Source organism: Brassica napus, chromosome C7 (genome assembly GCF_020379485.1).
Source record: "Brassica napus cultivar Da-Ae chromosome C7, Da-Ae, whole genome shotgun sequence".
Lineage (NCBI taxonomy): Eukaryota > Viridiplantae > Streptophyta > Magnoliopsida > Brassicales > Brassicaceae > Brassica > Brassica napus.
Genome location: NC_063450.1, coordinates 48,644,309 through 48,659,853, shown reverse-complemented (window position 1 = coordinate 48,659,853; position 15,545 = coordinate 48,644,309). Strand labels below are relative to the sequence as shown.

Sequence of the window (15,545 nt, the reverse complement as noted above, 5' to 3'; positions counted from 1 at the left end):
GTTTAACAATCACCTTTTCTAGGTCAAAATTACTCAAAAATTCTAACTCTTAATGTAAAGAAAAAAAGAGTAAAAGGGGTTATTCAGTGACTTTTCGAAACAAAAATAGAAAAAGTGAAAACTAAAAAAAAAGCGCGAACGATTGTAGGGATTACTGTTACAAATTAACCAATCAAAAACAAAGCCTTTCATAACTTACTAACTACAGTGGCAAACTCGTAATATAAGAATCTTTATATGCCCTTTGTGATCATTTAACATACATCGTCCTTCTTCTTTCTCTCCTCCACCTTCACTGCACACTCACACCTACCCGCGCGACCACTCTCTCTCTCCCTCTCTTCCGAAGCACTCAAGAGAGTAAAGTTCTCTCTCCCTCTAGAAAAATGGCGGGTCGGATCCAATCCCACCAGCTTCCTAACGGACTCTACGTCTCCGGAAAGCTCGAGCAACCTAAAGACCGACCACCGACAATGGCGGCTCGTGCCGTGCCTTACACCGGAGGCGACATCAAGAACTCCGGCGAGCTCGGAAGGATGTTCGATATCTCCCTCCTCGACCCCCAAGGACCTCCGCCGCCGCCGCTCATCGTCGGCGGTAACAGCAGCGGCGGGAACTCGAGGCAGCATGCGCCGCCACGTGTCTCCGGTTCTTCTTCGAACCCCAACAGTGGATCTGTTCGGTCCGGACCTAACTCCGGTTCGATGAAGAAGTCTTCCGGTCCACTCTCTCAGCTCCAGCCAACCGGTTTAATAACCTCCGGTTCGCTATCCGGTCCGATTGGGTCCGGGTCCAGACGGTCGGGTCAGATGGACCGTCAAGTGAGTAACTTGGGATCGAGCAAGGCGAAATACGGGTCGTCTGTGACGTGTCTGAATACCGACCCGGTTCGGGTCGGGTTTAAAGTTCCGAAGACGGTTGTGTGGGCGGTGCTGATCGTGGCGGCGATGGGGTTACTTGTGGGGGCGTTTCTAACTGTGGCGGTGAAGAAACCGGTGGTGATTGCGGCGGTTTTAGCGGCGGTGGTTCCCGCCGTCGTGGTGTTGGTTTGGAACTACGTTTGGGGAAGGAAAGGGTTGTTGAGTTTCATCAAGAAGTATCCAGATGCTGAGCTTAGAGGCGCCATTGATGGACAGTTCGTTAAAGTTACTGGGGTAAGCTTTCACCCTGCTCAGGACACAGATCTCTCAAGTGTTTAAGTTCTAGTTTTGTCTTTTAATAGTTTCAGTTTGGTGTTTTAGAATGTCGTTATCGTTGTTTTGTAGGTTGTGACATGTGGAAGCATTCCTCTGGAGTCATCATACCAAAGAACACCAAGATGCGTCTATGTTTCCACGGAACTGTATGAGTACAAAGGTCTTGGTGGGAGATCAGCAAATCCAAAACATCGATGCTTTTCTTGGGGATCTAGACACGCAGAGGTTAGTTAATACGATCTTTGTCTCTTTGACTAGTACAAGATCTGATGTCGTTTATGTTTCTCTTTGGCAGAGATACGTTTCGGATTTTCACATATCAGACTTTCAATCTGGACTAAGAGCGCTGGTAAAAGCAGGATATGGATCAAAAGTTTCTCCTTTTGTCAAACCGGCAACAGTGGCTAATGTAACTACTCAGAACAAAGATTTGTCTCCCAGCTTCCTTAAGTGGCTCTCCGATCGCAACCTCTCTGCTGATAACCGTGTCATGCGTCTCAAAGAAGGGTATGTGTGCTATATTCCACACACCCATTTTAGATTGTTCTTACTAGGTATCTTAGCCGAAAAGTAATAAGAAACTTTTTTATTAGTGTCACTATCCAAACCTTGGATCCTTGTATGACTTGGAAATAGCCAAATAGTCATATCTCATGTGGGTAGAAATCCATTTAGTTTTGTCAACGTAAACGGCTTGAACATCTCACATCAGTGCTTGATAAGTTAGTGAGACCCAAAAGTCACATTTTTTTAGTAGAAATGATCTTTGAATACACATTTGCAATTAAAAAGATAGAATCTTTTTTTTTCCCAGTTAAAATCATATTTGGTTGTGTGGTGATATGATCAGATACATAAAAGAAGGAAGCACGGTGAGCGTGATGGGAATGGTGAGAAGACACGACAACGTTCTGATGATAGTTCCTCCAGCAGAACCTGTCTCCAGTGGCTGCCGGTGGTGGCGTTGCCTCCTCCCGACCTATGCAGATGGCCTAATCATCACCTGCGACGATAATCAAAACGCTGATGTCATCCCTGTCTGAAACCAAATATGTATCTAATGCTTATTTTCCCCCAAAAATTCAATCATATAAATGCTCAAGAGATAGGCTCACGAGACTGAGGAAAGAATGAGAGGAATGTCTTTTGCGATGACCCTATTAGCTGTTGCTTTTTGCCCTCTTCTTCGGGGTTTATGTTTTGTTTTGTGTACATAACGCTCCAAACTGTAAATACTTAAATAAATATTATGTTCCATTTACTATTCATTGCATCACGAGAAACTTAAGTATTTCCACTGATAGGTTAAGAATCTTATCGTACTAAAGGTTACTTGTAAGTTCTTTGTTCTTCTTCAGCTCTTCGTCATTGGCCTTGTAAGTTCAAAATACTAAAGTTATCGTACTGAAGGTTACGTGTACAGCAAGATAAAACATCTTGCGGCCCAGCTTATCTTCAATACATCAGACATTTACAAGATTGTTAGATCAGATTAGCAAATTGGCAGTGACTAACATTTAGAGGGGGTTTTTTGGTAGGTTTTATTCTAAAGTTGCGCATAAGATAATGGAGGAAAAATCCGCAGATACAACTAAAGGATGTTCTAAGACGCAACCTGTGGGTTCATGGCAGCGATGCTACCCTTCTTTGGGGGTATAACCGCGGTGGTAGGAACGTTTGGGTTTATCCCACTCGATTTCGTGCTGCCAATGCTTCTATACAACATGACATATAAGCCTACCAAACGGAGCTTCACACATGTATTGGATAAAAATGATGATTATGGTTGTGTTCACTCAGGCCCGGCCCGGAAGTGACGTGGGATACAAGCAAAAAATAAATAAATTGGGCTACTACAGTTGAAATTTTGAAAAAAAAAACAACATGGGAGAGAAATAGAAACTTTAACCAACTAATGACTAATCCAAAGAAACTTTCATTTTTAGGGTTTCATGTTTCTTTCATTGATACATTCACATGTGTGGTTATAGGGTTTTGCTCGCTCATTCTTCTGTTTAAAGCCAGGTCGTGCCTGAATATTGTAGGTTCTTAAGTAGAAATTTTTCTTGGCCCATAAACTATTACTTTTTGGAAAAATGTTTAAAATTCTATAGTTGCGTTTTGAACACGCGAACCTAGAGTAATAATGCGGATGGTTACCAACTGTGCTGTAAGCAACTCTTGCAAAAAGATTGGCCTCTAAAACTTTTATCCCATTTTTGGCCCCAAGCAAATGATCTACCAGCCTCTGTTCATGCACGGCTCTGTTTAAAACTTGTGATGATTTTTTATGCGTTCAAGCTTCATAGCTTCGTAATGCTTCTAGGTTTGTGCTTTTTGGTATGTTTTTTTTTGAAAATAAAATGTTTATTTTATAGAAACGACAAAAGGTCATTTTTTTCTTTCAAAATTCGTTTTTTTTTTCTTTTTTGTTGTTGTTGTTGTTGTTTTTTTGTGTGTGTGTAGGACATGGATTCTATTAGCGGTAATAGAGTTGATCTTGAGTCAGCAAATGGGAGTGGGGGTTGTGGACGCACTGCCTCCTCCTCCGCCGATCATACCTCCCATTGTGGAGCCAGTGCGGGTTAAAACTGAAGTTGTTGAGAAGAAAAACCTGAGAGTCCCTATTGCTCGTCTTGGGTTTGGATTAAAGGGTCAGAAGATACCACTCTTGACTAACCATTTCAAAGTCAATGTTGCGAATCTTCATGAATCTTTCCACCAATACAGTGTACGTGTTCATACTACTCATACTACTGTCATGTCCATTTCATCTAATGATGTATAACCAATGTAATTACTTGTGATCTTGAACAAGTGGCGCTCTTCTATTATGATGGGCATCCTGTTGAACAGAAAGGGGTTGGAAGAAAATTCCTTGACAAAATTCACGAGATTTACCACTCCGAGCTTGATGCAAACAGTTTGCATATGATGGAGAACTTTTTTTTGGCTAAATAGGTTGACAAGAATTTGATGATTGAAGTAAAAGACTTCATTCTACAAGGTTGATCATATTCTTCTTTTACACTTCTATTTGGCTCTATTTGCTATTAGATGGTGGTTGGATGATTTCTATGTATTTGCAAGTGATGCATAATTTATAATGTAATCTGTTTGACTTAGACTGAGAACCGACATTAACAAAAATGCCGTATCACAACCAGTGCCGGTCCGGACTTAGGTGGCGCCTAAAGCAATTTAAAAATTTGGTGCCCTAGTTATAAGTTATAACTAAACTTTTTGTGCTGCATTTTAAGTATGTAAACAAAATAATGCAATATATTATTAAATATTAACTTGTTATCAAATAAAAAAAATACATACAGAAAATTTATTATTCTTGAGAAATAATGTTTTTACTGATTGGTTACTAATCTTTGTTTTTGTGGCATTTTATATAAAAAAAAAAACATAAACAGTATAATATGACAATACATATGATAAAGTTATGTTAACATCAACATCATTTCCCTTTATGAAATGTCTCACGGGATATTAGAACCTAATTTATGATAATTTGTTTGTTCAGATTTCATAAATTCGTAGAAATGATAAGAACTTACAAAAAAAAAAACATAAGTAGAGCAAAAGAGACATGGAATATGACCTACTGATAATTTAATTCCATTGTTATAGTGGGTCCGATTGGTAATGGCTGTAGCTTTAAAATTTTTGCTGTAGAAAAAAATCTGTAGATTTTTTGCTGTGGCTTTAAATTTTATTTCTGTAGAATTTTATGAAAGCATTAAAAATTTGCTTTGGATATTTGGCTCTGCAGAGCACTTGTACAGCTGTAGGTTATTTTTAAAGTTGTGGTTTCAAAAAAAAATTTAAAGCTTGATTGCTCTGAATTTGATGATTTAGAAATAAATAGGGCTGTGGAGAGCACCTACAGCAACTACCAATCACCCCCAGTATCTCTCTTGTTTACACATCTATTTTCTTCAAAAAGAAAAAAAAAAAGAAACAGAAAATAAAGATGGCAAGAAGAACGTCTACTTAAAATAAATAAATAAAGTTTGCTATCCGAAAAAACTACCGTTTGCTTTATTAGATTGTTTATTTAATATGTTATTTAAAATAATATTTAGGATAAAAGAGACCAAAATTATTAGAAATGGTAAGTAAACCGTCATATCTTTAAATTGGGCAAATTAATTGCTATTAAATTCCAAAAACAAAAAGTAGTAAAAATGACTCAAATTCGAACCCGCTACCTGAAGCACTAGAGAACATGTACGCGAATCACTAAGCTACATATGATCAAGTTGTAAATATTTGGCACCTCAAAAATATATATAAATCTTGGCGTCTAAAGCCTTTGCTTTGCGAGCTTTAGCCCAGGGCCGGTCCTGATCACAACGTGGTGTTAATTTAAACATTATGATTTAAAGGGTTAAATTAATATGTAATTTAAAAATAATAAATACTTTTCTATGGAAGCACATTTTTTATCCATTTTTAATTATTTGTATTGAATATAAATCCACTTCGCTAGACCAATTTAAATAATAAATCAGTCAACATAATGAAATGCAATTAGGCTCAAGACTTTAAAAAATAACGAGAATAAACTAAACTAAATTTTGACAAAATAAATAATCACGCACTTTGAAAACGCGGATCAAAATCTAGTATTTTATTAAAACAAAATCACTCAACCTTTCCATATATGTAATATTATTAATAAACTATCCTTATAAATTTTATTTTAGTAACACAACATGTCAAGACATTATATTTTTTTACCAGCGTTGAATATATCACAAATATTTTGAAGATTAATGATTAATTAATCAGTTCAAAATTTAACTAAACAATTTGGCTTATTTTTTGCTTATGTTTTTGCTTATTTTTGCTTATATTTTTAACACGACTGAAACATACTTATTTAATTATAAACATATGATATGGGACATAATGCATAGCGAGTGTGAGAGAATGAGAAGCAGCTAGAAACCTTCTAACAGAAATCGCTTTTTTTTTCCTCGAACTAAACAAAACAAATCTCTAGTATTTGCTAATGTTCGGTCGAATTAATTATTGATATACAATGCATGTCGGGCAAATGGACATCCATCAAACAATATTTTCTACTTTTTGTGTGATGTTTTTGTAAGTGGAATTTATTTAACGTAATTAAAAATACAAAATTCATGATCATATAATCGTAAGACGGTCTTCTTTGAAGTATCCTTCTCAAAAACTCTTTTTTTAAAAGGTTGTTTTGGTTGTGTTTGTGTTTGTGTTTGTGTGTGTGAGAGAGATATGCCATATGCCCTTTATGTAGTAAGACACCTCGTACATTAACCAAAACATAAATAAAATAATCAATGCTAATATCTACTTCATTCTACTTGCCTATGTTCACATATGTATGGACGAGTAACAATAAATTCAATTTCTTAGTATATGATTGAATTTCATAATATTTTAAACATCTATATTATTAATGCTATGAAAGTTGTTTGGAAACAAGGATAGCAAATTATTTTATTTACATATTTAGTCACTGTATTTATTTCTCATTTACAGATTTTGTCGTTTGGAAACTTGGATAGCAGATTAAATGAGAATTGTTAGGAAACACAGATAGTAGATTAAATATTTTGTTTTATTTACACATTTAGCCATTGCATTTCTTTCTTATTTACAAATCTGTCACTTCACTTAAAATCAAAAATTTAAATTAATTAATTACAATGAATTGTTATTTCTTTTTGCTGAAAAAAAAACACAAACTGTAATATATAGTATATATTAATCTGCTACAATACAATTTTCAAGAAAACCAAATATCATAAAATTAATAATAATTCATAAAAACTTACTGTAAAAAATTAAATCATTTTTAAATAAATAAACAAAAAATCAATAGGTTAATATATGAATATTACAATTACATCAAATTGCATCAAGTTATAAAATTATAAATATAATATTACGTACAGATAAAAAATTATTATCAAACATCTATATTATAATATAATATATTCTACTCTAAATATATTTTACAAAACACAAAAATATAAATGGACATTTTATAAAAAATGGTTTATAAATTTACGTTGAACGCAAGTTAAATCCAACATCCGCGCGGGGGCGCGGGTCAAGATCTAGTATACTATTAAAATAGAAGTACAAATAAGTAATTAAATGAACATATCTTTACATAACTCTACGTTTAGTGGAGAGACAGTTTACCCTTGAACAGACTGAAGAATAGGATGACAAAAATGTTGCAAGGTCGAAGAAGAGGCTACAAAAAAAGATGCTTCAGGCATACCAGACAATCTTCCAAGAGCGATGAAGAAAGGTCAGACAGTAATTTCGTTCTCTAACTTTTGTCTATATTAAAATTGTGTATGTGTCTGAGGTTGACTCCGTTGTGTTTATCTTTTCTTAGGCGACAATGGAAATAAGTCTACTGATGAGTCTCTTGATGTGGAAGATGACAAGACTACTGATGAAAAAGGTGGCGAGAAAGTTAATATGTCAAATCCCTACATATAAAGAAAGCTGGTGAGCTAGGAAGGAGGAACACAAATATCTAAAGAAATAATAGATGGTAGAAGATTTTGGGAGGAGATATTGATCTCTTTCTTGTTTTCCTGTTTTAAACCATTATGATTACCGGAGTAATAAGTTTTTAACCCAATGTTCCTTTCCTAAACTCAAATCTTATGATAATATTTGCTTGTTTAAGTGTTCTGAAATTAAATCGAACCTAGTTTAATGTCTGTTTGTTTGCTAAAATGTTCTGAAATTAAGTCGAACCTAGTTTAATGTATGCTTTCTTAATTAACACACAATTTGTTAGCCCAAGCACGCTACATTTCGTAAGTCCAATAAAAAAAAATTTACCATGCATTTTTTGTGCAATTATCCTTTTCAACATCACCGGATGAAGAAGCTGGTGATGATTAGACCTTTTTTTTTTCTTTTGTCAGACATTTTATTCTTTGGCTTGAAGCAGTTCCAGTGTTCATCAGCCTGTCCCGCTTAATTATTACAATTGATTTCTCAAGCTACGACTGAAAGTTTCTGCCACTACTTTTAAACAAGTCTCTAAATTTATAGACTCTCTTGTCATCAATGTAATTACCGAAAACCACACCCTTGAAAGTTACTTTAATGGGACAAGCTCTAAATTTCTAACCTTGTTTCAGGGTCCAGTGCAAGCTGATAATGCTGAACGAGAGTATGGATTTTCACCTGTGAAAGTAATGAAGATAACTGAGTATGTAGGAGAAGTTGGAGAACTTGAGCAAATGAAGCTTTTCCTAGAGAAACTCACATTTCTTGAGCTTGTCAAAGTTAGTGTTTATGCAATAACCGACAAGGAAAAGGCTAGGATCACCAGTGATCTACTAATGCTTCCCAGATTGTCCATGTGCAAGCTCCATATCAAGTTTTGTGAGAAAGCAATACCCAAATTGAATACTTAAATAAGACTATTATGTTAATGAATGAAGTTATTTAATCTCTGATAAGTCAGTTTGTGTGCACAATTTCTTTGTCTTCTATTGTGTGAATGTCAACAATGTACTCATACCTTTATTTTAAAATAACCATCATCTTTGTATGTTTTTCTCCATACTAGTGTTATTTTTTAAATATGAGAAATTAAATCCTATTGAGGAGAGTTGTCTCCTCATTGCCTCTTCTCTGTGAAATGCATACACAAGAGCTAACGCGTTCACTCTTGTGTCCGGTGCCATCTCAGCAACAAGTGCCTTTACAAAAAAAAAGGACATTGTGAGCCAGAAATGTTGCAACATCGTTTTGACGTAACATTTTATTTAGACTTGTGAGTTAGAAATTTTATTTGATGTCAATTTATTGACTCTAACATTTTATTTATAGAAAATATTTAATTTAATATTAAAGCTATTTAAGTTTTAGAGAATGTAATTTTTGTATTTATGAAATTATTTTGTAGTATCTAAAAAATAACAGTTATACTTATTTGATTATTTGATGTCAATTTATTAACTCTAACATTTGATTTCTAGAAAATATTTAATTTAATATGAAAGCTTATTTAAGTTTTAGCGAATGTTAGTATTTTTATTAATTTATGAAATTATTTTGTAGTATCTAAAAAATAACAGTTATACGTATTTGATGTCAATTTATTAACTCTAACATTTTATTTCTAGAAAATATTTAATTTAATATATATGAAGGCTTATTTAAGTTTTAGAGAATGTACGTTTTTTATTTATGAAATGATTTTGTAGTATCTAAAAATAACAGTTATACTTATTTTTTTGCATATGTTATTTGAGTGTTTTATTTTTTTTAAAGATTAGTAAAAGTTGTTAAAAAAATAGAATCTAATGTTTTTTGTTTGGTCACAAGATTAATTATTGTATTGTTTGGAAACATAAATACTAATATAATATTGTTTACATAATTAATTTAACATAATTTTAATTTTTTATTAAGCAGTAGTGACATTTTATGTAATATAAAAATTAGAGCTTGATCTGCACGTATGCCCGGATGTTAGTTTTTACTTTTTATAAATTGTTTAGTGACATTTTTAAACGCATAAGTTATTTGTCTAATTTTTCTTATTTTAATAAAGATAGATTTAATATTGCCAAAAACGGAAACAGGAAAACACGTAAAGCCCAAGCTATATATATATTAAGACAAGTCAGCCAAATCAGATTTGTTGCCTCCGCTAAGAAAAACCCTATTTTCTCTCCGTTTCTACTGCGAAATCGTCAAGTCTCCTCTCTCTGCCGCCGCAGCAGCCATGGAAGAAGTGGTTGATTGATAACTATAACGAAGAGTGTAGGATCGTTGTGGATCTTTACGTGGAGCCGTGGAGGAGTGGGAGAAGGTGATCACTAGGAGTGGTCGTTGGATTGATTTCAAGAACGATTATAAGACGATGGATGTGGCGTTTATGGAGAGTGTTTGGTGGGTTTTTGCTCAGCTTTTTGATAAGAATCTTGTCTACAAAGGCTTCAAGGTTATGCCTTATAGTACTGGACTAAAGACGCCCTTGTCTAACTCAGAAGCGAAAGGGACCTACAAGAACGTTTCGGATCCTGAGGCTATGGTGACGTTCCCAGTTATTGGGGATCAAGATAATGCTGCTTTCGTGGCGTGGACTACTACTCCGTGGACTCTTCCATGCAATCTTGCTTTGTGTGTCAATCCCGAGTTTGTTTATCTCAAGGTTCGTAACAAGCACAATGGGAGAGTCTACGTGGTTGCTGAACCTCGCCTCTCAGCTCTTCCCAGCTTTGCTAATGCTGCTGCTGATACCAAGAAAGCCAAAGGTGGTGACAGTGCGGCGGCTGATTCTTATCAAGTTCTGGAGAAATTTGATGGAGCTTCCCTGGTTGGGAAGAAGTACGAACCTTTGTTTGACTACTTTAGTGATTTCTCAAGTGAGGCCTTTCGAGTAGTAGCAGATGATTATGTCACTGATGACAGTGGTACTGGCATCGTCCACTGTGCTCCTGCCTTTGGTGAAGACGATTACCGTGTTTGTCTTGAGAACAAGATCATTGAACAGGTTAGGAGGTTTCAACTACATTCTCCTTATCACGTCGGACATGCATGGCTAGCAAAGTTGTAGTTTCTTTCTCTCTTGTTTAAGGACCCATGCTTTTGTCTCTACTCTTCTGAGCTCTCTTTATCCTCATAATGGTAAATGTTCTATTTCAGGGTGAGGGTCTAGTTGTGGCTGTTGATGAAGATGGGTTGTTTACTGAGAGGATTACCCATTTCTTTGGCCGGTATGTCAAAGATGCAGACAAGGACATCATTGAAGCCGTGAAGGTGAGTATTGATGTGCATTTGGACCATTGGATTATTAATTGTTGAATAATATATTTCCTGTTATCTCAGGTCAAAGGCAGATTTGTTAAAACTGGGAGCTTTACTCACGAATATCCATTTTGCCCTCGATCAGACACTCCTCTCCTAAATAGAGCCCTTCCCAGTTGGTATGCTTCTTGCTTCGTATGAGCTTAAAAGCTAAGGTCTTGGTCGTTGCATTGAGTTTGCTTAAGAGATGATATTTATTTCGACTATTCTGTATTTTTTGACAGTTAATTGCCAAACTATTTAGAATATCTTGATTTCCATGTTGTCATTTCCATATTGTATTTATTTCAATAAGTAGTGAACATCAGATCGTTATGGTTGTTTGATTCTTATGCGTGGTTAGGATGCTGAAGTTTGTTTGTGTTTGACCTGTCAGGTTTGTGCGGGTGGACGAGCAGTTGAAGGAACAGTTGTTAAAAAACAATGATCAGACATACTGGGTACCTGATCATGTGAAGGTCAGTGGAACAAGGATCAATACTACATTACAAGTGTAGCAGTTTTAGAGTTAATGATATTAATATAAATTTATTCTTCTTGATTGACCTGCAACTCAGGATAAACGCTTTCACAATTGGCTTGAAAACGCAAGGGATTGGTGCGTTAGCCGAAGTAGATTTTGGGGCACGCCTCTACCAATATGGATCAGCGATGATGGCACTACAAGAAAACAGCAAGGATACTGAGGGAAAAAATCGTCGGAATTTCGTCGGAATAACGTTATTCCGACGACATACCGACGAAACAAGTCCTCGGAAATAATTCCTCGGAATTTCTTCTTTCCTCGGAAATCCCTCGGAATTTTCCGACGGAATTCCGAGGAAACAAATTTCCGAGGAAATTCCGAGGATCACTAGTTTGTCGGAAATCTCCTCGGAATATACCGAGGGAGAACTTCGTCCGGATATTTCCTCGGAAATTCATCGATCGATGCGTTTTTGGACATTTATCCATCGATCGATTGGAATATACCGAGGGAAATCTTCCTCGGAATATTCCGAGGAACATGTCCCTCGGTATATTCCGAGGAACATGTCCCTCGGTATATTCCGAGGAACAGGTCCCTCGGTATATTCCGAGGAGAGGTGTCCCTCGGTATATTCCGAGGAGAGGTGTCCCTCGGTATATTCCGAACGTTTTTTTATAAACAGATCGATCGATGGATTTATGTCCAAAAACGCATCGATCGATCGAGTAAAAAATATAATTAATTTCTTCGGAATGTAAAAATATTAATTTTTTTAAAAAATAAAAATTTTGAAATTTAAATTCAAAAATATAAAATTAAAATTAAAATTGAAAGCATATTAATTAATATTCAAAGTTTCACAAATAAAAATAAAACATTCCGAGTATTTGGAAAAAAAAAAAACTACGGGTCTGGCACGTCCGGGAACACCTCGTTCGGGTACATCCTCTGCATCATCTCCATCATTTGCTGGTTCAGCCTCATCTGTGCCTCATAGCCCGCCTGTTTAGCCGCCATCTGGGTCTCCAACAAAGATATGCGATCATCCTTGTCCTTCAACTGAGCCGTAAGTACTTCTGGATCAACAAAGGGCGGTGGTGCAGAAGAAGGAGGAACCGACCGGGTGCGACGACCCAAACCGACCAGACGTCCCTTCTTCTTTGGAACCGACTGAATAAAAAATAGCTAAATTTACAAATTTAAACCAAGAAATAAATGAATTGAACTTTAAAAAAAAAGAACTTACGGATTCAACGATTTCGTTGATTCGAAACCGGGACAAGTTGGTCGAAGCCGTCGAAGCGTCATCCTCGGTTTGAAGCTGAGACACTTCGTCTACCACCTGAGTTTGGACCAGGTCGACCACGTCCCTCACAAGACCGTCATCAATCTGGCCGGTCTTCTTGTTGGTATACGCCCTCCTCATTAGGGCGAGATCATCAACCGGCTCGCCATCATTTTCTTCCGCCTTGAAAAAAAACATAAATTAAAGAAACATTATAAATTAGAAGAAATGCACAATAAATTAAAATTTTGAAACTCAAATAATTGAAGAAAAAGCGGTTGAACTTACCATGCGATCTCCCAGAGTGACAATAGATTGAGCACCCAAGTTATGCTTGTAGATGCCATTCCCTTTACGGTCGCTCCAGCGGTTGGTGGAGTTGGTGGAAGAAGTTTCTTTCGTCTCTTCCTTATCCCAATGCGCACACAACTCCTTCCAGACCGTGTCGTTCATCGACTTTGGGACCTTTTAATAATAAAAAAAAAATAGTTTAATAAATTAAAAAATAGTTTAATAAATTAAATCGAACCTTATTGATTTCCCACTTCTTCTTCCACTCGTGGATCTGCTTCCCATAGTTGTCCATAACTTTATGGACGAAGTGGTGATAGATAAAGAGCGTCTCATCGGAATTCCAGTTGAACTCTTGCTGGAAAAAAAAACACAATTAGTAGAAAATTTATATTAAAGATTAAAAATATAAGTAAAAAATTAGAATACTTACCGCAAACTGACAATTCCAGTTGATCAATACGTCAATTTTTTTTATAAACGGATCGATCGATGGATATATGTCCAAAAACGCATCGATCGATCACTAAGATGGACCAAAGCGTAACAATGTGATCGATCGATTAGATTATCCCATCGATCGATCGAGAATCTCAATTGTTCCTCGGAATGTCCTCGGAAAATCTTGTAAGTTTTTTTATAAACGGATCGATCGATGGATATATGTTCAAAAACGCATCGATCGATCACTAAGATTGACCAAAGCGTAACAATGTGATCGATCGATTAGATTATCCCATCGATCGATCGAGAATCTCAATTGTTCCTCGGAATGTCCTCGGAAAATCTTGTAAGTTTTTTTATAAACAGATCGATCGATGGATATATGTCCAAAAACGCATCGATCGATCACTAAGATGGACCAAAGCGTAGCAATGTGATCGATCGATTAGATTATCCCATCGATCGATCGAGAATCTCAATTGTTCCTCGGAATGTCCTCGGAAAATCTTGTAATTTTTTTTATAAACGGATCGATCGATGGATATATGTCCAAAAACTGGTTCATCCTCTACGTGAACGACAGCTTCCTCTCCGAAGTCGGTTAAATCGACTACAAGGCCAACTCCAGCTAAATCTTCTGCTGCACTTAAGTTGCCGGATGTGCTTGGTTGTAGTGGGTCTTCCAGCTCAGAACTTCCCTGAACTCGGCCTCTCGGGTTGAGTCTTGTAACAGTAACCCATGGATCATCTCTGTTCCTTACCCGGGGGTACTTGATATAACAAACCTGTAACATTTAGAAAAAATTATAAATTAATACACATGATGATGAATCATTCTGAATAATTAACATTTAATTACCTGATCGGCCTGAGAAACAAGAATGAAAGGATCATAATATTGCAGCTTTCGCCTCGAATTTACTGATGTAACACCAAATGCATCTGTTCTCACACCTCGATCTGGAGTGTTGTCGTGCCAATCACAATAGAAAACAGTACAGCGCAATCCAACCATGCCCAAATACTTGATTTCCAAAATCTCATGTATGTGTCCGTAGTATACATCATCTCCTGATGCAGAACAAACGCCAGCATCATAAGTCGTACTCGAACGTCTCCTCTTCTGAGTTGTGAATGCATATCCTCGAGTACAAAATCTCGGATATGACTTCACAACAAAGTTTGGTCCAACGACCATCTCACGTATCCAATCGTCAAATGTTTCACCTCTGGCCAAACCAGCAGACACCTATTAATAGCACATATATATATATGTTATATCAATAAATGTGAATTAATATAAATATGTGATAAAATATATTTTAATTTGTTTAAAGCACTCACATAAGTAAACATCCATCCAGTAAATTCTCTCTGCTTCATTTCTTCTAGTTCGTCCTCTGTGGCGTATCTATACTCGAACCGTTTTTCTGCCATGAAAATCCTGTATATGATGACAATAATGTAATTAATTAAGATTTAAATTTCAACTTGTTAAAATAAAAATTTGTAAGCTCATTTATTTACCTCTCATATTGAAGAACGTCTTCGCAGTTGGTGAGCAAATATGTTTGCAAATGACTCTGCTCCTGCTCAGTAAGTCGACGGTCCTTTGGTTTTCCGCTAAGTCGTCCAACGTCTGTGAAAATGTCTGGAACCGTAACATGATATGTTGCCCGTTCGCCTCTATCATCATGCCGAGCAGGTCTTCTATTTTTGGTCTGAACTTCTGCTGGAAAGTAGTACTCGGCAAAGTTTGAAGTTTCTTCATTGATCATCTGTGCGACTATAGAACCTTCCACCCTACTTAAATTTTTCACCATCTTCTTCAAATGGAACATATACCGCTCATACAGATACATCCATCTATACTGCACATGACCACCAAGTTCCAATTCTCTTGCCAGGTGAATAACAAGATGCTCCATAACATCAAAAAATGCGGGAGGAAATATCTTCTCAAGGTTGCACTGAATCACGGCTATGTTAGTCTTCAAATTTTCAA

At 36.2% G+C, this 15,545-nt stretch overlaps 2 protein-coding genes across 2 annotated transcripts; both read left to right on the top strand.

Moving 5' to 3' along the window:
* Positions 1 to 261: 261 nt before the first annotated feature.
* LOC125590065 (uncharacterized membrane protein At1g16860-like) lies at positions 262 to 2,460 on the top strand. The gene is made up of 4 exons (XM_048763013.1): positions 262 to 1,154; positions 1,266 to 1,421; positions 1,492 to 1,703; positions 2,047 to 2,460. The coding sequence occupies exons 1-4, from the start codon at positions 387 to 389 to the stop codon at positions 2,237 to 2,239; spliced, it is 1,329 nt and encodes a 442-aa protein (XP_048618970.1). The 5' UTR covers positions 262 to 386; the 3' UTR covers positions 2,240 to 2,460.
* A 7,131-nt stretch (positions 2,461 to 9,591) lies between these two features.
* LOC106420828 (isoleucine--tRNA ligase, cytoplasmic-like) lies at positions 9,592 to 11,192 on the top strand. The gene is made up of 3 exons (XM_048764332.1): positions 9,592 to 10,737; positions 10,890 to 11,003; positions 11,073 to 11,192. Exons 1-3 carry the CDS (start codon positions 10,105 to 10,107, stop codon positions 11,190 to 11,192), a joined length of 867 nt encoding a protein of 288 aa, XP_048620289.1. The 5' UTR covers positions 9,592 to 10,104.
* The last annotated feature ends 4,353 nt before the right edge of the window (positions 11,193 to 15,545 follow it).